The sequence below is a fragment of the Oenanthe melanoleuca genome, chromosome 5, assembly GCF_029582105.1.
Source record: "Oenanthe melanoleuca isolate GR-GAL-2019-014 chromosome 5, OMel1.0, whole genome shotgun sequence".
Lineage (NCBI taxonomy): Eukaryota > Metazoa > Chordata > Aves > Passeriformes > Muscicapidae > Oenanthe > Oenanthe melanoleuca.
Window position 1 is genome coordinate 39,100,575 of NC_079339.1, and position 21,445 is coordinate 39,122,019.

The 21,445-nt window shown below is 39.6% G+C and overlaps 1 protein-coding gene across 2 annotated transcripts in view; it reads left to right on the forward strand.

Annotated features, from left to right (window-relative positions):
• The window catches only part of GPATCH2L (G-patch domain containing 2 like), a 45,282-nt gene that overhangs the window by 8,693 nt on the left and 15,144 nt on the right, over window positions 1–21,445 (forward strand). For both annotated transcript variants that reach the window (XM_056492422.1, XM_056492423.1), the window contains exons 5-10: window positions 2,571–2,747; window positions 3,122–3,201; window positions 5,247–5,314; window positions 6,103–6,142; window positions 8,244–8,329; window positions 17,781–17,872. In XM_056492422.1, the coding sequence (XP_056348397.1) occupies window positions 2,571–2,747; window positions 3,122–3,201; window positions 5,247–5,314; window positions 6,103–6,142; window positions 8,244–8,329; window positions 17,781–17,872 (543 nt within the window). The remainder of the gene's footprint in view (window positions 1–2,570; window positions 2,748–3,121; window positions 3,202–5,246; window positions 5,315–6,102; window positions 6,143–8,243; window positions 8,330–17,780; window positions 17,873–21,445) is intronic.

Genomic DNA, 21,445 nt, shown 5'->3' on the forward strand with positions numbered 1-21,445 from the left:
TCACATTTCACAAGCTAAGATTTGGATGAGGTCTCTTCTGGGAATATATGAGTGCTAAAGGAAGTAGCACCAGTAGCTTAATAGGATATGCTGCTTCCACTAGCTTGTTAATGGCCCAGGTACCTGTGTGAAGCAGCACAATGATAGCAAACATGCTTCTGTGTTTTCTGATGGTATTTTAGGCTGTAGGACCAATCTGTGATCTTAGGGGAATAAAACTTTCCTTGAGAGTAGGGATTTCAAATATCAGCTTTGACCATTGCTGAAAGAGTAAGTGTTTCCAGACTCTGGTTCTTCAAAGGCAACAGAAAAGTAAAATCTTTCGCCCTCTCTTTTTATTGATGATTGTTCAGGGGGAGCTGAAATTAGTGAGCACTTTTATATCAGATGATGAAGCAGAGTGGTGACTGAAGTGTTTTACTTCATCATCTGAGACAAGATTGATGGAGACTAGGTAGTGTATATACATACTTTTCTATATGCTTGCCCTATATACTTGCCCTGATTTTTTTACCCTGTTTTAGACAGTAATTTTTGGCTGCTACTAGAAGTAGGATGCTCAATATATGGGAACATGTAGAAATATGACTTAGATAAATTAATAAAGTCCAACAGCCTTCCCTCTCTAGGTAAGAGAAGTGGTTTGACATCCTTGTCATCGGGTCTCTCTGTGTTCAAACAATTTATACTGTGGTAGCTTTCAGGCCAAGATGATTTAGCTTACAGTTATATTAAAATGGTTAAAAATATTGTTGCAATTTCAGACTAAATAAAAAATATCTAATTTCTCTTTTTTTCTTGACAATTCTTAGTCATAAAGTAAATAAAAAAACCAACGGCTTTCCATGGTATTGAGATGGAGAGAGCACAAAAAGAGTGCTCTTGGTCACAGATCAGCTTATAAATAGTTTTCCAGCACAATTCCAGGCTGAATCATGCGAAATTTAAGCTGGCAGCATTCTTAAAGAAATGCAGTTTTTTCCCCATTGCTAACTAAATAAATCGTCTTTGCAACTGCATACTTCTATGAGCAGAGAATGATCCTAGTTCATAATTTCATTATAAAGTGGGGGTTTTTTGGTTTTATATTTGTTAAATGCATTGGGATTTCTCACAGTGAAAATTACTGAATATTAGCTTATGATGCTGATTGTTGAAGTTTTTCTTGTGAAAACAGTGATTTGAGGTAGAACAGGGGACTATACTCATAGACCCAAATTTATAGGAGTAGTTTTGCATGAATTATGATCCCTTAGAAGAACTATCCAATGTTACTTAGTTTTAATGAAGTGGAGATATTTATATTTTAAGTTATAGCTGGTAGGTCAGCTTGATACATGACAGAAAAAACAATGTCAGAGCTTTGGGATAAAGTGTTCTGGCTGTCCTACCTGTTGCTGATTAGAGTTGGTTTTGTGCATTGCTGCTTCTGTTATGTGCAAGATTGCAGCATTCTTACTAGGGTGAGTTTTTTTTACTTTCTTGTATTCTTGTTTTGTTTTCTTTTTTTTCTGTTTTCTATTTTTCTTTTTTTTTTTTTTTTTTTTTTTTTTCCTAGCAAGATGTATGAGTAGGCATAATGGGCTTTGGTAAGGAAGGAATAATGTAACTTAGTGAGGAAAAGAGAGTAAGTGGGGATGCTTGAGTTGAAACTTAATGGTAGGCAAATGAGAATTTTCTGTAAGGTAGGTGTGTTAGTTTTTAAGGCAAGATGAAGCACCTTGCAATTACATGGGCTGTTTGTGAGTTGGGCTACTGTAATGCTATGTGTGTCAGGTTCTTTTTTTTCATATGCTTTTTTCCATATGCTGCTCGTGTGCTACTGCTCTCAGGAATTTCTAGCCAGGCAGATTTACATGAGCAGTGTCTGATGCAGTTCAGTTTTAGACTGCAACTGCATTAACTACAGCGACCCATCTCCATGGAGACTTTGCTCATGACTTCTGTTGCTGCTGCTTTAGTTTTGCAGAGGGTTTGTAGTTCTGAGAGATTCTAAGAAATTTTGATTGAGAGCAACTCACAGCATGGTTAGTACTTACACTCAGAGTGACCATTTCTGATAGTTATGTGTTTTCGTCTTAAGCTGCTGTCTTAGGAGACCAGGGGTCTTTCTCATCAGTATGTTTCTTTTGCTTACTCTGTGAGCCTGGTCTTCCCCTCTTGTGAAGTCTCTCCTGTGACAGCCTGTAACATGTGCCAAATGATTGGCCTCTACCGGTGTCACAGTAATTACTTCAGAGAAAGAGTACTGCATAAGACATCACACAACATTGAACTAAGGTTGATGAGATGCAGCAGCAACAGAGTGCTAAACCTGCCTTAGGCAGGTCCATAAAGAGGCTTTGTTCTATAGGGAAATTGTGGAGACTGATGAGTTGGATAGTTTAAAGCATTTAGTGAGGCCCCATAGTTACTGAGGATCATTGAAACAGAATACAAATATAAGGCTCTTCAAGAATTCCTAATGAGACTTCAGCTGTTTCACATTCAGGTATGCCTACTTGTATTTTGAGGGACTGTCACAGGGTACCTTGATGTTATTTGTGGCTAATTCTATCCTATTTCTTTAGGAGATGATGAGCAAAGTGATTGGTTTTATGAAGGAGAATGTGTTCCAGGATTCACTGTCCCCAACCTTCTTCCCAAGTGGGGAGCTGATCACCGATCTGAAGTGGAGAGGATTGACTCAGGCCTGGACAAACTCTCTGTTTCCACCTTCCTTTTGCCCTCAGGGCCAGCTCAGAGAGGTGAGGTCCATAAGGAATAGTGTTTGAGAACTTTTGATATAATGGCAAGAATAAATTCTGTTCATAGGTGTTGCATTTAAACTGGTATTGGTGATCTGTTTTGGTATTTTTTTTTAAGATCAAGTTAAGAAAAAGATGCACTATTGGTGAGTTTACTGAAATAGTCATACCAGCTGCCCACTGGCAGTCTTCCTTTTTTTAAAAGTAAGGATTTTATTTGATTTGTGAATAAATTGGCATATCTACATCTTAGAGACTGAAAAAGAAGAGACAGAGGATGTGATTTGATTAGTGAACTAAGGAGTTTTCCTGGTGGCTTTGTCAGGAAGAACATTCTGTGTTCATTGCTCGGTTTTTCTGCATTTGGTTTTCAGGATTTCATGCTCGCCTGAATCGCCTTCCAGGAGCTGCTGCCCGTTGTCTCCGTAAAGGTCGGAGGAGGCTGGTTAGCAAGGTATGCCCTTTTGAAAGATGGTAATTTTATATTTAAATTCTGTTCAGTCCTGATGTACTATTCTAAGATACCATGTAAATTGTTTTCTGCAGAAACTGGTCCTGTATATTTTTTGTTTCATGATTTGTTTAACTGCTTTGACTGTCAGAAGATGATTGAGTGACTAAGTGAATTTTAAGGCACATTTGGAATGACCAAGACAGCTGATCAGTGCTGAAAGCAGTAGGAAAGGAGGCCTGAAGAAGAATGACAGGGAGCATAAATATCAAGAAGATTTAGACAGAATGTAGGAGAAAATGATGATGGCATGAGACCTGTGCATGCTCATCTGAGACTACAAGGGCAGAGAGGTGCCTCAAAGGTGAAGGAAGGCCAAATTTTATATAGGGAAGACTGATATGAATGGCAGCAAAGGAAGGTGGTTTTATCACTTGCATTTTTAGTGGGAAGACAGGAGCATATAAAGGTATATGCAGTAAATGCAGACAAAGCTGCCCAAAGTCATTGACTAGTTTTATTATATGTAGGGCAAACACCAAACAAAATATTTTGTTCTTTTTCTGATAGAATAAACAATACTTTGCAGATGTCTGTCTAAAAGAGAGGGCTACACCTGGTTTGGTCTGCATCATGGAGTATTGAGCACTACTGTTTGGTGTAAAAGATGATTCTGAGAAGGAAGTATTTGGCTGTGTTTGGCTTTTCTTTTCATTGTAATGTGCTCTGTGCTTTTGAAAACATTGGCATAAGTTCTGAACTGGCTGGCTGTAGTCTGTTAACAAGGTGTGTTAGGGGGGCCTGGAGTCTAGAGGAGTGTGACAGCTGCCTTCTGTTCAGTCATACTTGAAAGATCCTTGTCTGCCCCTTCTTTCTTCCACTCACCTTGCTTAATTGTAACCGGCATTCAAAATATGAATCGTCAGCTGGCAAGAAACTGACTACGTAGGGTTCCCGAGGCCACCTGCAAGTGACTGGGCCTGGCGGCACACCTCTAATGATCCAAATGAGAAGGATAATATTTACTTGTTTAATTCATCTTCATCACCTTAAAGGGATCTTTGTCATTTGCAGTGGAGGTCACTGCTCCCCCTTCCCCATCTCTCTCGAAATTGTAATCATAAATAATGAGTTTCATTCAGAGCTCCCCGCCAGCGAGCTGCTAATTACCAAAAGTACGGCTTGTAATTTACACAGTAATAAACCGTAAATTTAAACATTATGGCACTTTAAGTTAATAATTTTCCTGCTGTAACAAATAGCCCATCTTTCACCCCTGCTGCTACAGCTGCCCCCAAATCTTAAGCGTGTTTTGCCTATATACCTTGCACAAACTAACCTTACCTATGAAATACTTTTGCCCTCATCTTCAGCCCCTTCCTGAAAAGTATGCTTCTTTCTTGGAGGCAGTTGCTATGCAGATGTGAACAGCTGGTGCTTCAGGCTGTGTGTGTACATGTGTGCCAGCATCGAGCACATACACAGGGCAGTGTCTTGCAGGAAGCAACATGCTCCTAGAGCAAATACTTCCTCCTAGGACCTACCTGTTCTTTAGTTGCTAGAGGTCCTGCTGCTGAATTGCTGTTTTCAGAAAGGGCAAAAGCATCATGCTTTCACTCCTAATTTATTCACTGGTGGTTGGTGAATCCCCACTGTTAATGGAAGAGTGTAGTGTCCTATCTCAGCCTGTTTCTAGCCCAGTAACACGGAAAGAAATACTCCCCAGCCATCTCCCCTACCCTCATGCATCCTTGTGCTGCATACTTTGTTCTAGTCCAGTTTATGGTGTGCTCCTCTGCAAACAAATATCATCGCTAAAAATAATAAACAAGCCTCATAAATAAAATGGAATGATTTTCTGCCATTCTAATTAGTTAAATCATCTCAGGTAAAGTTCTAAAAGAAAGGAGTGAACTTGTTTAGCTGAGAGTGGGCTGGTAAGGAAAGGATGTGACCAAGGGGAGTAAGATTTATTCTTACTGGCAGCAGCAAGCTATTCTCTGCTCACTGCCTGAGAGTTTGCAACCTTTTGCCTGTCTTTGTTTCAGGAGACCTCCATGAGCACTCTGGGCACCGAGAGGCTTGGTCATATTGTTAATGATCCACGCCAGAAAGAGTAAGGCCCTTAAGAGCTGTTGTATAGAGCTTTGGGAGGGGAAGAAGAGCTATAGGATCCTCTTCTCTTCTGGGGGTGAAGAGCTGGGTGGACACTTAAACATTACCTGTGGAATGGGAGACAGTATTCTACTGATGGCTTCTCTGTTTTCTTACTCACGATTGCTGGCTGACTTCCCCTTTGTTATGTATATGTTTATATAAAGATACCTCAGTGTGTAGGTGCTACTCAAATGCCTTTTTTTACAGTCAGCTTTTTTTTTCATCCTCCCTTAAATGTGCCATTGCAGTAACTGCAGATCTTTTGAACATTAAGAGAAGACTGAGCCCCATGTGTTAACTTTTAAAAATGCTTCTTTGTGGAGCTATTCTATGGGCGCATACCCAGACTGCAGAAGTGATGCTGACAAGGCAGCTGTGAAATTACTTTTTCTTTCTTTGGTGTTATGTCTCCTTCCCCAAGTAGTGTATTTAAATTGTAGTCAGAGCTGGAAATAGTCATGGTGCTTATCCTTTGGCATCTCCCTAATGCTTTTCTGGGGAATGGGTAGGTAAGGATGGCATGTCTTGACTGTAGTGCAGTGGGTCCAGCCTTCACCAGCTGTTGATACCTGATTTTCTTCCTTGGATGTGAAATTTATTGTTTTTAATATGACTCCTGATGATATTTAATCTTTTTCCTTCTTCCTCCATCTTTGTTCTTCTCATCCCCAACCCTCCCATTTTTTCCCCCCATGTTCATTCCTTGGCATTGCTCCCACCTGTCCTTTCGACTCCGCCTCCTTCCAGTTTTTGGTTACCATCCATGGGGAAGAGAGATCGCAACCAGGTAAGGTCACTCTGCTTTTCTTTTTTTATTATTTTCTTGGTTTCCTTCTCTCTAGAAAGAGCACAGTGCTGGCTTCTGATTTCCCACACACTGTTGCCTGTGCACTTGAGGTAAGGCAGACCTGTCCCTTCTCATTTTGTTAACTGATGTCTTCTGGGCTTTGAACACAACCCATTTCTCAGGCGTCATATTGTCTATTTAAACTGAATAGCTCAGGAACTCCTTTTATTTATCTCCCTGTTTCAGGTTAGTGTAGGCCATCCTTTCTGGCAGTGAGTGGGAGGTAAAATGCCTCCTGACAGGGGGAGCTTTGGCCTCTCAAAATTCCATAGGAATTGGAACATTTTTCTCTTTTTAAATGCTTCGTTTTGCCTTGTTTGGCTGAGGCTTCTACCCGAGAGTCTCATTCACAGAGAAGGGAAAAAATTGTGATCTTACATTATGTAGTTAAATAGCAGCTGTAACAGGAAAATATAAGAGGTAATAAGCAAGAGAAACAGGCATTCTTGTAACTGAAACTCTTGCATGTGCACTTTTATATTTTCCAGTGAGTCTTTCTTAGCTTGAGTGCTAGGAGTTTTTTTTACTTTAAGATATAGAAGCTCAGGTTTTTAATAGCAAAGATCAAAAAAATACTCTTCCATTTGAGCAGCATATTGTAACAGTGCTCCTGGCCATGCACACTCCTTTCTATTACTATGTGAGTTGTTTTATGGTTGGTGAGCAGTAGGACTGAAATTTATTTTACCTTTCAGGTGACTAAAAATGTGTATATGGCAAGAAATAATTTTTAAGCCTTTGTGCAATTGTGTATTTTCCATTAGTGGCAACATTTTACAGATTGCTTTTATATTGCTAAAGATAAGAGTAACTACATAAAATTAAAAATTACCAAAAGTTTTTTACTTTTGTTTGTCTTAAGTGAACTTGAATCAGCCATTCCAGTAAGAGATGGCTCTTGGTGATTCTCTGTACTGTGCAGTTGCAGTGTTACTTCACTGACAGTAAATGGGCAGTCCCACTTGAGAGGAGCTCCCTGATAGCAGCAGCTTTGTGGTGCATCTTCTTTCTCAGAAAGGTGGAGGGAAAAGTCCTAGTACTGAGTTCTGAAGTTACAGATAGCTGGTATGATGAGTCCTGTTACAGGTGTGGATTGTTCCTTTGTCCTTATTTAAAAATGCACCAGTGATCCTAGTAATACAAGAAAAGTGTTCTGGAGACTGGTGTAGCACTTTGCAAAGCAGATTGAAATTCATTTCCTGCTTGAGGTGTTAATTATAAATAAAGAGGAAATGCCAAATGGAACTATAAAGCAGGTACCCCAGAGAAACTACCAGTCTAAAGTTTCTGTTTACATATTAAGCAAAGTTTGTTCCATGCATCGATTAACCAGATTATTCAATTTCTGTGCTGACCATTAGAAATCCTGACCATTGCATCTTCTACAACAGTCTTGTAGTCTTGTGCAGGTTTGATGCCTTCAAGATTTGTCTAATGTATGTCTAATGGAATATCTTAGATTAGCCTGACCATGCATTGTTTCAAAAATTTGTTTTAAGCAGTTTGCAAAGACAGCTTGTGAGGTTGGAGGAGCGTGGAAGGAGCAACTCACTTACCAGGGAATGAATTGGGTGCTCATTGTGAACTTAACCTGGTGGATCTGAGTCTTCTAGAGGTCTATTTCAGTGATATACACAACCCTTGGGAATACAGGAACTGCTCCATGGAAACTTCTGTGCTTGCACGATTCATAACAGTGACTTTTTTTCTCTGCAATGTGAAAGTAGACATGAGGCTTTCTGAAAGAGAAGCATGGCATGCAGCAATAGAGCACTTATGCTCTTAGTCAACCAGCATTTTTAATAATGTAGGTTGGAAGAGGAGGAGTGTGCTGAGGCTGTCTGTTGTGAGAAGGTGGTTATGAGACTTGCTGTTTGTGCTAGCCTTTTGACTGCAGTGAGAGTCTGTTCTCATCTAGTCTTAACCCTTGAGGTGCCAGAAAGGTCTCCTTACACTGTGTGAACAGAACAGATCTGAGGAGCTTTATCTGGACACTATTTCTTTTAATGCTTTGCTTAAATAAAATCTCTTGACTTTCCAGTTCAATCCATTATCTCCTCTGTACTCTCTGGATGTGCTTGCTGATGCTTCCCACCGAAGATGCTCACCAGCACACTGCACTGCCAGGTAACTCCCTTGCACTGCTCTCTTGGGGTTGTCTCACTTCCTTCTCCTGGATGTCTTCAGTAGTACTGTGTGATCTGGACAGTACTCATGAACCTGGAACTTAACACACTTTTCCCTGGGCAGTCCGTGTCCAAACTTAGCACAAAATGTAGCAATGCAGCTTATTTGAGAGTTTCAATGAACTAGTGCTTACAGTATATGAAACAGTGTATAACAGACAGGCAGAACGTACTGTTCCTCTAGAAATAACTGCAGTGTATTCTGAAGTGTAAGATGAGTTGCTGCAAGTCTGTTTTATAGGTACAAATGGACATGGTATCATTACCCATTATTAAATTTGGAACAAGATGAGAGGGAAAATGCTGACAAACTGGTGTGGGTGACACGCTGAAGCATTTTGCTCTCCTGGGTGTCTTAAATAGACCCTCTGGGCAGATTAAGAAGTCACCTGAGGTGACCTCTAATGGCTTGATATCTCTCTATAGCAATAGCTGAAATTTAGATCTGGTTTGACCAGATGTTAGGTATATTTGAGTCTGCATAGTTCAGGTTAATATACTATTCAGGCACCTTCTGCTGACTAAGCCTAAATGAAATTCAAGTGTTGGCCTTAGAGGTGACTCCTGTTTTTGTGCTGCAGGTGACTAGCTAAAGGTAATGTGCCCTTGAGCTCTTTCTCTGTGCAAGTAGACAAAGCCTTGCTTTGGACACAATGCCGCTTATGTGCTTGTACCAGGGACCCAATCTGAAGGAAATGTCTGGACTTTCAGCTTCATGGCTTTCTTTCCCTTGTTAATTAGCAAATAGAGCATGAAAAATGTGCTAAGGTTGTATGTGTCTGAACAGAAGCTTGGCACCCACCCAGCAAAGCCTCTCTTCCCACTGGCTTCTGCAGGGAATTTTGTGCTGTCGCACCATGACCTCATGCTGCTGTAGCCAGCATGTTAAAGCTGGAAAAGAGGAGGGAGGAAGAAATCCTCTCTTAAATGTTCAACAGATGAGAATGAAAAGAATTCAGAAGATTGTGCATCAGCAAATTGATTCCTTTCTGTGCTTTTGCCCCACTCTGGGGATGTTTTCTGCCTGTGAACCAAGAAGATTGAAAGGTTTCTTCATTTTCAGCTAGGATAACCTTTCTTTTACCTCCAGTGTTTTACTTGGTGCTTTATAGAAGTTTGTCTTCCAGAAAGGTGAGCTGGACAGATCCTGCAAATTCAAACTGGGCAAGATCTCTACCTTTTTGATGGACAGTAAAGGCCCTTTCCAAAGCCAAGCTCTTTGTAAGGGATTTCTAAACCTGGAGAAATTGTGTTTGCTAAGTTTTTCTGGGCGTATAGTCTAGTTAACCAGTTAATATATATATTTGGTTCACTCCTCTAATGGACAGGTGGCTGGTGTCCTGACAAACATAATCACTGATGAATTGTTACTGAGTTGACATAAAATTTTACCATTCCAGTTGCAGTATTGTTTTTAAATGCCTGAAATTTGAGAAAATAGTTCCTGTTTTAGTCTGAAATGTGCTCAAGAACCTTTATAGGAGAAAGAAATATGAAAAGATTGAATGTGTTTTGTGGCCCCATGTATGTGGCAAGGGTTGAACTCTTTGGAGCAAGGAGCTTGCTTTATGTAAAGATGCTGCTAAGGGCACAGGAGGATGTTCCTTCAGAGAAACATTTTCTTGATAGTAGTTCTTTAGCTTTACATACGAAATGTACTCGTTAGTAGTCCATTTTCTTACAGGAGGTTCAGCTGTTCTCTTTAAGCTCAGATAAGCTGTTGCCCCAGTTAACATCTCCTGCTTTTGCCATGTATGGAATCAATATTAGTAGTCTGTGCTTTAGGAAGCTTCTAACAGTTTGCACCTCATCCTGGAGCAATTCTGCTCTGAAATTTGTCGAGCAGAAATTTGCCGAAATAATGGGATGCGTGTGTGTGGGAAGCAAATCCTCTGAAATAATATGAAACATATTAGAAATGGTCTTGATGTGACCATCCAGTTTCTTCAACCTGATGTCTGCTGTGCCATTCAAATCTCCTTGCTCTGCTTTGTTTGTGCTATCACAGAGTGTGTCCAGTGGAGTATATTTACCAAGTGGAGTATTTTTTTCTGGTATGGAACTGTTTTCTTTGTCTCAATGGTGGATTTTGGTGCAGTTTATCTGGAAACTGGTAACCCAGTACTTTAGTTTAGGCAGAGCTGAAGGCCAGAATACTGAGCACAGCTGAGAAAGAACCTCCTCCTTGACACTGACAAGCCTATGTGGAAGGTTCCTTGGGAAGTCTTGTTTGAAAGGCAGTATAAATCGTACACTACCTTTCTTGATTTATGTCTGTGATGAGAAGAGCTTTCATTCAAAGTGTATGCACAGCACTGGGAATTTCACACCCATCATTAGAAGCAGTTTTGTGTGTGTGGTGACTGTTATCATTAGTGGTATAATTTTATTTTGTGAAGCAAGGAGAGTTTTCTGCTTTCTTGCAGTCCTCTCAAGGGATGGCTGGTGTATTAATTTGCTGTATTGCCTCCTGGCTGTTCCCAGACTGTTTTTCCTCTTCATCATGGAATTTTTAATGGCTCTACTGCCTCTCGGGAGGCATGCAAGGGAAGAGTACCTCAGGGATCTCTTCTTTTTTCACATGCCTATAATTACTCTCCTTTAAGAGCACAAAACGTTTGCTAATCATGTCTTGTCTGTTAAGGTTTCGACTTCATGATGCAGACTGCTAAAAGTAAGTGAGTAGAGACTTACATGGGCAACTCAAGGGATCCTTCCCTCTTTCCCCTCTCCCTGTTTGCCTCCCTGGGAGGAGCGGTCTGAACAGAATTTTGTTGTTGAGCTCCTTCTACTTAAGAGAATTTTGTATAGGCTGAAGTGGAATATCTTATTAGATGTTGGTTATTCAATATTCTGTAGCTGAGATGATGTCGTAGGTTGTTGGTAGATGGAATGCTATTCCCTTGAGGCAGGGGAAGAGTTTCAGAAGAGCCTAGAGCCAATGTTCCCTTTAGTTTGAATAGGCAGAATAAGAGAGGAAGGTAGAAGATAAATTGTCTTTAATGCCATTCATTATTTGCCTAGCCTCAAAAATAGGATTATGAGTGAAAAAATAAAAAAAACACCAAACAATTAAATATTCCCACTGGAGATCATAGGAAAAGTGGATCTTGTACGACAGGTAGATGTTAAAGGTGGAAAAATTGTATTAGACTTTTTAACAACACAAGAAAATTGCTTTGCATATACTCTGTTAATACTAACTGTAAATCTAGAGTTTAATCTGATTTAGGAGCAAGTCTGTCATCTTGCCTGGAACATGGGATAAAGATGTAGAGGGGTGAGTGATCTCCTCATTTACTCCAAGTTGCCCCATGCTCTGGATTTGGTGATGCTGTTAAATTGAACAAACTTGAATGTCTCAAATTCTAGTTTCAGCTCTAGAAATACTCATGTGAAAATAAATATTATTCTGTCACTTCTGTATCTGTGCACAGAGATCTTGATATTTGTGCCTTTTACCCAAGCATGTGGAGATACAGGAATTGCCTGCAATGTCAGCTCTTTTCTGAGGCAACTGAAGGAGTGAACAGATGTCTGCAATTTCATACTTTCCTGCTTGAGCAGGACAGTATCCAGTTCATTCTAGGCAACCTTTCTCCCTATTTTTTTTACTCTTATTTCCATTTAATTGGAGGATTTTCATGTCTTCCTTTGCTAAAGCTGGCTAATATTCCAGTTGGGAATATAACTGAATTCTTCTGACAGGCATGCAGTGAACAGCAGCTATCAGTGTAGTGTCACATGCAGTTGACTGGAGCCTAATATTCCCATTTTGATGAAACCTAATTCTCTGGAGTGAAAAATAAATTTTCCTTGGCTTCAGAATTTTTTTTTTTTACTTCCTATTTTAAATCTGTGTACTCAGCAAATCTGGCAAACAGTGTAGTCTTTCTGGCACAGATACAGTCTGATTCAGTGTGAAAATAGGGAATATAATATATGGGATCACATCTTCTCTGCTTAGAGTGCTTACATGGAAAACAAGAAGAAAACACATTCACTTGCATTTGCCACATGCAGACTTTTAGGAATGGAATTGCCACATTATTATAATGCTTATTTGGGGAACAGACTGCTGCTGTTGAAGATCTGTGAGTGTTGGATGATTGAAGAAATGAGCTGACCTATTAGAGATTTTGGAATCTGAAAATGTGCTCTACAAGCCTTCCCAAGAGGCTCTGCAGGGCATAGGAGACTGCTGTGCATCGGGAATATCTACACTGGGATGTGATAGCAAGAACCACTTGTGCGTGTGGGAGCTTTGCATGCAGATGGGATGAGTAACTTGTATTGATTTACACATGTTATGTGCAGATTAGACTGGTGCCCATCTGGCTCTGTAGTCAAAGAGGAGGAAGAATTCTGCTTTTACTATTAATTTTGTGAAGCCACCATCAACAGCCTCAGGTAACACCTCAGGGCTTAGAGAAAGAGCCTTTCATTTGGTTTGTGTTTGCTCTGAATACAGCATCACAACAGCAACAGCTGGGCTGTGTGGAGTTCTAGTAGCAGTATCTTTGTTAAAAGGCAGTCTCTATTAGCATTCACTTTAACATGAAGATAATAACATCCCTTGTTTTTATAGTATAGACTAATGACTGGCTCTCACTTTCACTGTATAATCCACATGCTTTGCTTCTTCTGAGGATAGGGTTGGAATAAAGAGTGTAAGCAGACAAGCTGGATGATGTGAGATGGCAGCAAGAGGCATACACACCACTCGTGTGCAATGTGACACTTGCCTCCAAGAAGGCCACAGGTTGTCACATTTAGCTCTGTATGGTCTTTTCAGAGACCTTTGTTGGGAGACTGAGCTGGTTTTTACCCTGAATTTTAAAAGAGTGGCCTTTATGCTACAATTTAGACTTCATAGATAGTGAAGTTTTCAGGGTCCTGATGCTGTTCAGAAAGATTCTTGGTGGGCTGGTGTCTGCTTGTGCTCTGTATCGTCTCCCACCGATTATATTGACAATCCTAATTTTCTGTTGAAATACCACAGTAGATGTAAAATAGTGGCAAGCTCCAGTGCATGGTCATCTCAAACTGTAGAAGTGCAATGGGAGTCCTGTATGTGCAAGTAATGGTCATTAAAAAGCATGTAAACAAGTCATAGAATAAATATGTGGAAAATAAATGAAAGGAAGCATCACTTCTGACACATTAGAGAGTACCATGAATTTCATCTTGCTGCATAACAAAGCCTGTTTTTTCTCCAGCATGACCTGCATGCAGAACTGGGTACCATAAGTACTGTGTTAAAAACAAAAACAAAAGACAACAAGTATTTCCTGAATAATTCCTCTAGTTTGTGATTACAAAAAATATTATCTCTGTCAAAAAGACACTATAGACTTTTCATATTGTTGAAAGCTATTTTTCCTATACATGTGTAATTTTTCATTCACTAACTCCTGGCAGTGACTGCTGTGTGAGTTGAATATATTGCAGCCAACAAAACAGCCACATTTTTGATCCTGATATGTTTCTCTGAGTATGTTCTCCTTTTTCTCTTCCAGGGTTAGAATTTCAGTCATCTCTAGATTATAAACCACATTTTCTTCTTAGTCTCTGGTCATCTGACTGATCCACCTGTAACTAAGCACTGTGACTTTGTTTTTTTCTTATGATAAACCTGTCATAGTCCAGAAGAAACCAGGGAATTATTTTCTCATTACATGTTTAGGCAACATTGAAGAAAGCATGGAGGCCTAGCAGAAGAGATTGAAGGCTAGTAAGGACAGTGTAAGTTTAATTCTAGTTTGTAAGTTTAGGCCCAGATCTTTCATCTCACAAAGTTCTGGTCTCACACTTCTTCACAGAGAGGGCTGTGACAATGCACAAATATGCATTTTTCTGTCAGTCTTTCCTGTTCTAGTCCACTTTAGAGTAATTTTTAACTGTTCAGAAGAGACATTAAAATTCAGCTTTGGAAGGAGAGCTAATTCATAATTGCAACTTGTGATATTTTCCCATTTTATAATTCAGCCTATCCACTATTTTGCGTGCTGTGCATATCCATGACTTGATTTTCCTAATGGTGGTGGTGTTTGTAGGAGTCTATAGGAGTCTGCTGTTACATTGGGATTTACTAATTCTATTTTCTCACTGATATCTCACCTTCATGCGAGCTAGTGATTAGAAATTTACATTGAAAAGTGTGATATCTACCAAAAATCTGCATATTTCACAGGTTATACCTCAGACATCCTTTCTGTTCATGTCTTAATGAGGACTGTCATCCCTGAATGCAGTCTTCTGCTCTTCTCTCTCCCAAGGTACTTACCACCTGGAGATTCCCTGCATGCAGATTTATGGTGCCTATAAAGTTCACCAGCCACTTGAGATGACACTTTTACCACTGGGTCAGTCAGAGCCAGTGAGTAATCAATAGGCTCCTGATTTACTAACTGAAGTGAGAGTGATCAATAAGGGATAAACCTGAATGAAAAACATGTTACAGAGACAATTTATGACCACTAAGCCTTTGTATCTTAGAGGCAGGGCTACTAGATACAGCATTCTTGATAGCAGTCTTCAACTGAAGGATTATTTGCTTTTACTTTCACTACAAGAATGGATTCTGAGATTCTTTTATTTTCATTTTTCTTTTTTTTTACCTCTTGTGTAATCATCAGGTAAGGGTATATGTTTGAGTATGTAGCTGAGAACCAGGAGCTCTTATACAAAATCTAGCTGTAACATTTGTGATTTGGGAAAAATTGCATAAAGCCTCTTGGAAATGATGGTACATACTTCTTTCCTAGTCCATAGTGATTCTCTACCAAGGATGAGCTGGTTAGTATAAATCCATAAAATTAAAAAGGGAACATTTTAAAATTATTTCTGTTGTTATTGTTATTTAAAATTAATTGGATTCTTAGATACAAGTATACAGTCTTGCAGTTAGTAATCTAATGATGTGTCACTGATGCAAAACAAAAAATTGTTTCTTTTCTTCAAGTTGTGTGTTTAGATGTTTCAGAATACTTGGCTACAGCTATGTTAAACACTGTATAGCCACTATTATAGTTATGTACAAAAGCAGTTTTCAGCATCCACAAAGTTACTTAGAGGTGAGTCCCTTCAGTGTACAAAAATGGGATTTCTATGTGCATTCTGTAGTTGTGCCAGTATTTTTGAAAGCTTTTCACTTCCAGGGATGGTTTCTCTAACCACCTTCCTGGGCATTTCATTCCAATGTTTGACAGCCCTTTCCTTGAAGAAAGTCCTCCTGATACCTGACCTGAACCTCCCCTGGCACAGCATGAGACCGTGTCTTCTCATTCTTCTGCCAGTTGACTGGGAGAAGAGACCGACCCCCACCTGGCTACACCTTCCTTTCAGGTCCTTGTAGAGAGCAGTAGGTTCTTTCCTGAGCTCCCTTTTCCCCAGGCTAAACAAGCCCAGCTCCCTCAGCTGCTCTTCATAGGGCTTGTGCTCCAGAGCTTTCAGCAGCTCCATTGCCCTTCTCTGGACACGCTCCAGCACCTCAGTGTTCTTGTAGTGAAGGGCACAAAAGAGAACACAGGACTTGAGGTGCAGCTCCACTGAGTACAGGGAAAGGATCCCTTCCCAGGTCGAGCTGGACACAATATTCTTGATCCAAGCCATGGGTCCACTGCCTTGGCAACCTGGGAGTTGGCTGGCTCCTGTTCAGCCATGATCACCTGGGAGTGTTGACCAGCACCCCAGGCCCTTTTCCTCTGGGCTGCTTTCCCACCACCTTTCCCCAGCCTGCAGCAATGAATGGGGTTGTGGCCAAAGTGAAGGACCCTGCACTTGGTCTTGGTGAGCTTAAGTGAAAGTGCACTCGATCCCCTCAGGAGACTTCTTTGTCTGGTTGTATTAGTATGTGATCCCAGATTTGAAAAACTGGCTGTCTGTGAAACATAGCACAATTTAGAAATTTTTGAAACTGTTCTTCAATGTCAGATTTATAGGACAGATCTTAGAGACTTCTTGTAGAACTTTTGAATTTTGTTGAGAAGATGGAACAGTAGGTATTTCCTTTATTTTGTGGTTGCACTTTTTTTTTAGGTGAGTACATAGACCCAGCAACATTCAACGATTTAAAGACTAGTATAGGAATTTCTTTGTGGTTCCTACACTGTTCTGTATAGATACAATAGCACCATTTGGTTTTGCAAAAATACAACATTTAAAATGATGCATATTGTAAATATGTGGATTTAGTTTTTTTTAGTAGAATTTTGTCATGGAAATAAAAACACATAAAGTTTTTCCTTTGTTATATTTCAAAGGTTTTAGTACGTAATAAACGTGTTTAATAAACTTTCAGGATTTAAAAAAAAATCAAAATAACAAACTTTGAAGAGACTGAAGCATTTCAGCACTTAAATCATCAAAACTTATATGGTTCCAAATTTTACACCATGTAAGCTGCTCACAGTCGTTAACTGATTTTATGTTCATTGTAGTTCTGCATTTTGCACATCAAATGTGATGATAAGAGTGACCAAGGAACTTGCCAAAGGAAGTCTGTTATATTGGACAAAGAAGGGATTTGAACCCAATGTCATTGCTAAATTATGCATTTATATTCATTATGGATAGTATTTGAGGAAGTTCTCTGGTCTGCTGCAAAGACTGTTATTTCTGAATTAAACTTCTCTGCTTCCTACAGGTATATGACTTGGAGAAGTTCTCAGCTCAAGTCAGTTCCAAAAATACAGATTTTTTTTCTTAATTGGCAAATGATTAAACTGAAACATCCATCACTAGGCTTCAGACTTAAGTGTTGATATTAACAGAATAGATTCAGTCAGTTTAGAGGTGCAGCAAGATTGCCATTAGTCAGATTCAGCTGTTTGCACACTGCTTTGATAAGGAAATCATCATTTTAAAAACATGAGGGAGTTTTGCATTCCTAAGTTTATGAACTTACTACTACAATGAAACAATATGCATGGACATTTGGCGTTATAGGTACATTCTAAGATGACTCTACAGTACCAAAAAGATTGCAGAATAATTTCTGATGAAGGAGCAAGTATCATACATTTTATATAAAGAACAATCTTGCAGACACTTCTTATTCTAGCATAGAAGTAATGGTAGGATGTATGTCATATCACTGCTTGATCACATCTTTATGTATGCAATGAGTTAGTCTGGAGTTAATATAAAACCAGATCCTTTAACAGCTGAGAAATAATTACTCTTCTGAGCATTTTGTGTGTAAGCTTTTAAAGGAAATGGAAGCATAATTTATGTTGACAAAGAATTTTAGCAAAACTCCTTCAGAAACTTTTGGGTTGGGCTACTTACTAGTTAAGAAGCTGATGGGAAGGTAGGAGCTGGAGGTGGGTGGTCAGTCTTACAGAAATGGGAGATTGGAATGGAACTTATTTTGTTTTATTTCTCCATAGGCAAGCAAATGTGCACCTGGGACCTCCATGTTCAAGGGACATCAAGAGGAAACGAAAGCCAGCAGCAGCCTCCATGTCTAGCCCAACATCAGGTAACCTGCCAGCATTTTTATAGTCATGTCCCTTTTGAGCAAAGCACCATAGGCAAAAGTAGTGTTACTTTGGTTTGAAATTGAAATGTGTGAGAGAGCATATCATGAGTTTTTGCATGGCATCAAAAGCTGCCTACCAAAAAAATTTTTGGCAGTGTAGCAATGTTAAGTTAATATAATTTGCAGTCCTTCACCTTACTGTGAATAGTAATCTGCTTCTTCATGAGGCGTTATTTCCACTGTCCTAAATTATGTAGTTCATGGTAATAGGCAGTTGATCAGTATGCACAGTGTGTTCCTTCAGTGTTGGGCTGGCATTAGGTGGTGGCTCTGATGCCCTTTATCAGGGTATTTGTAGACAATTTTACAGGAGCAAAAATCTGGCAATTTTTGTATCATCTCTGGGTGAAACCACTTATTCCCTGGGAGTTGTCTTATTCTTCTGGATGAAAATAGTGTTTTCTTGTTATGGGGATGTAGTATTAAAATGCTGGTCAATTTTCATGTGGCTATTCTCTGAAAAGTCACTGATTAGACACCAGAATATGAAAAAGCTTTAATCTGGTGACCATGGTGGGTTTTCTGTCCTTTCACATTACCCTGTCTTGTGGCTATCCACTGACATATATTCTTACAATAAGTTTATTAGATAGCTATTCTTGTAATCCAGTAACAAGATAGTGGGTAAGATGATGGGAAAAAAATGGAGATGTGAAAACAGTGGGGAAGACCAAATAAACTGATGATTAATAGGAGGAAGTTTGTGTTTCTTCCTTGGGCTGGTGGCTAGTCAGTAATGAAGTAGAGAAGAAAGCTGAACTTCCTCTCCAGGCCACTGATCTGGTTTGCAAACTGTCAGAAAGGTTCTGTATTAAAAAAGAAGAGAAAAGAACATTAATAATCTGTTGTTCAGCAGAAGTCTCTTCTATTGTTGATTATTTAAGTTATTCTTTCCTGGCTTATAAGTTTTCCATTTTGGGATGTTTGAACTTCTGTAGTAAAAGGGATAGTATTTGAAACCACAGAATCTTAGCTCTAGAATACTAGATTTTCTTGGTATAAGTGCTAATGTCTCACTGTCCCCTGTTACCTGTCTATTTATTTATAATTCAGAGTATGTATTCTGTACTGCATTGCTGGTCACTTTCTGTAAGAAGAGCTTCTGTTTCCAGGCCTATGTGTTTTAAAATACTATTTAAGCTGTACTTACCTGATTAAGCAAATTGTATAGTGAACACTTTTTGAAGAGTTGAGAGTGCATCTGAAGTGGAAGTTAGCTCTAGAAAATAGCACAGGGCTTTGGAAAGCTTTCTTATTATGGATGTGGGAGAGAGGATTATTATGTGTTACAAAATAAGGAAGAAGTGTAGTTAGTAAAGTACAAGGCAGTGTGCTTATGCTGATCATCAAGAGACAAGGTCTGCAAAGTCTTTAATGGTAAGAAATGGTAAAGATCTCTTCCTCAGACCCTGTTTAGAAATATCCTCAGCCAAGTGAACATCCATGGGCAGGGTTTGCTGCATTTGTGGAGAGAAGTTTTCCACTGGCTTGTGGAAAGAAACTTTTATGATTGGGTGACTGAAGCTGTGTCCTAAGTAGTGTTCTACTACAGACTCCCAATTACAGCTGAAGCAAAACCTGGACATGTAACTTGGAAACTTCTGGAATCTGATGTCATTTCTGTCAAAGGAGATTTTGCTATGGAATTACCAATGCCTAAAATGATACATAGTATTATTCTGCAATCATGTAGAATTAATTGGACACTCTTACATTTGTTGGATATTGATGAGATAAAGATTTTTCTCCTTTGGCATGTATCTACTCACCCCCATATAAATGTCATATACTGGGGTTTCCATGTGCCTGAGGAGTCATGGCAGCCTCATTTTTTTTGCTTCTGGGGCTTTTTATGTTTTGGTGTTTTACTTTTGCAAAAGGTGAAGCACATGTAAATCAAAATGCAGGGCCTGTGCCTGTCATGCAGGCACAGAGTGCTGGATTTCTTCACCTTTAAATAGCTTCTTCGCTGCGTCCAACTGCTCTCGTCTCACTTGTTGACCAGGTCCTGCTTCAGTGATCTCCTTTTTTGCAACCTGAGTGCCCCGTGGAGGTGAAGGACACAGCCTGAGCTGGCTTCATCAGTCAGCAGAACAAATGGGCTTGCTCTGGCGAACATCGGGCCATCTCGGATTCCACCTCTTTTATAGAGATGAGTGATGAAGAGGGGCTCGTTCCGCTTTGCCGCTGTATTAATACACATCAGGGGCCAGCTCCCGGCACTAAATCACGCTACTGCATACATCTGTTATCGGACTCCTCACCAGTGTGATGAACAAGACTGCAGATAGAGGCTTCCTCGTGTCATTCTTTATAGGATTTTCCTAAAAGAATAAATAGCTCAAATCTCTGCCAACACTATCCCCTGTCATGGTGATGAATTTAGCTTCTTTCTTAAACATGCAGCTACAAATCTTCCCCTGTCGCCTCACCCCCCCCCCACCATCCGCAGAAAGTTTTGAGTTGAATTTGGCTGAAATCAGAAGATGCTAATAAAAGGCAGATGAGATGTGGGTGCTATTTCACTCCTCAGTGCAGGAATGAGAAAAGGCAGCTAGAGATAATGTTTATTTGGGAACCAAGCAACTAAATTTATTCCATGTCTTCTCACATACTTTCATGAATGTGAGTATTTATAAGTTCTGGTAAAGTATCTTTTCCCAGAGACCCTTGTATGAACATCAAAAAACTGTGTTACTGTAGAAGTGCCTTGGGTCTCTATTGTATTGCTATATTATTAAAGTTCTGATATTTATCCTGCTCTTTGAGACTAACTGGTCTAAATAACTGAGCTGTTGAGGACAACAAAAAGTGGGTAGAAAATTCAGAATTGATTTGTACTTCAGGAAACGACTTTTATCAAAATTAAGTTGGTCAAACTTAAGCAAATACTCAGAGAGACTGAAAATTTAATGTTCTCCATACTACACAGTCAAACAGTGTGAGCCCTGAAGCATGAGGCCTTCACCAGATAAGAACAAAATTCTGGCTAGTGTAATTTGGCAGTAGAGTAAGGAAATCTGAAGGAAGTTAAGGCTGACTGTACTGGATTAGACCACAGATTTGTCTAGCTCAGTGACCAACAGCCAGTGCCTAAGGAGGAAGAAGGTCTGTGGTGGTGGAAGTCCTTTGACTTTTCATTCATCTGAGACTTCCATGGCATGGATAATGTCCTTGTGTTTAGTGTTACTTTCCATTGCAGTACAGTAGATTTTGAATACTATCCCCAGTGGCACAGTAGAGCTTGTCTGAGAAATACTGCATAAAATGTTATCCTTATGGAAGGTGTGCTCTGGTTTGAAAGGAATCTGATGAAGACTGTCATCTCTGTCTTCATTTTGTCAGAATAGGCCACAAGTACAGATGGTTGTACAATAAATGGTGAACAACTACGGATCTCTACACTGATGTTTTTAATGTTCATGTGGTTCAATCCTCTATGTATGTAGCAGTGCACGTGGTAACTGACATCCTAATCAGCTATTACAGTGAGTCTGGGGTAAAAATCTGTGT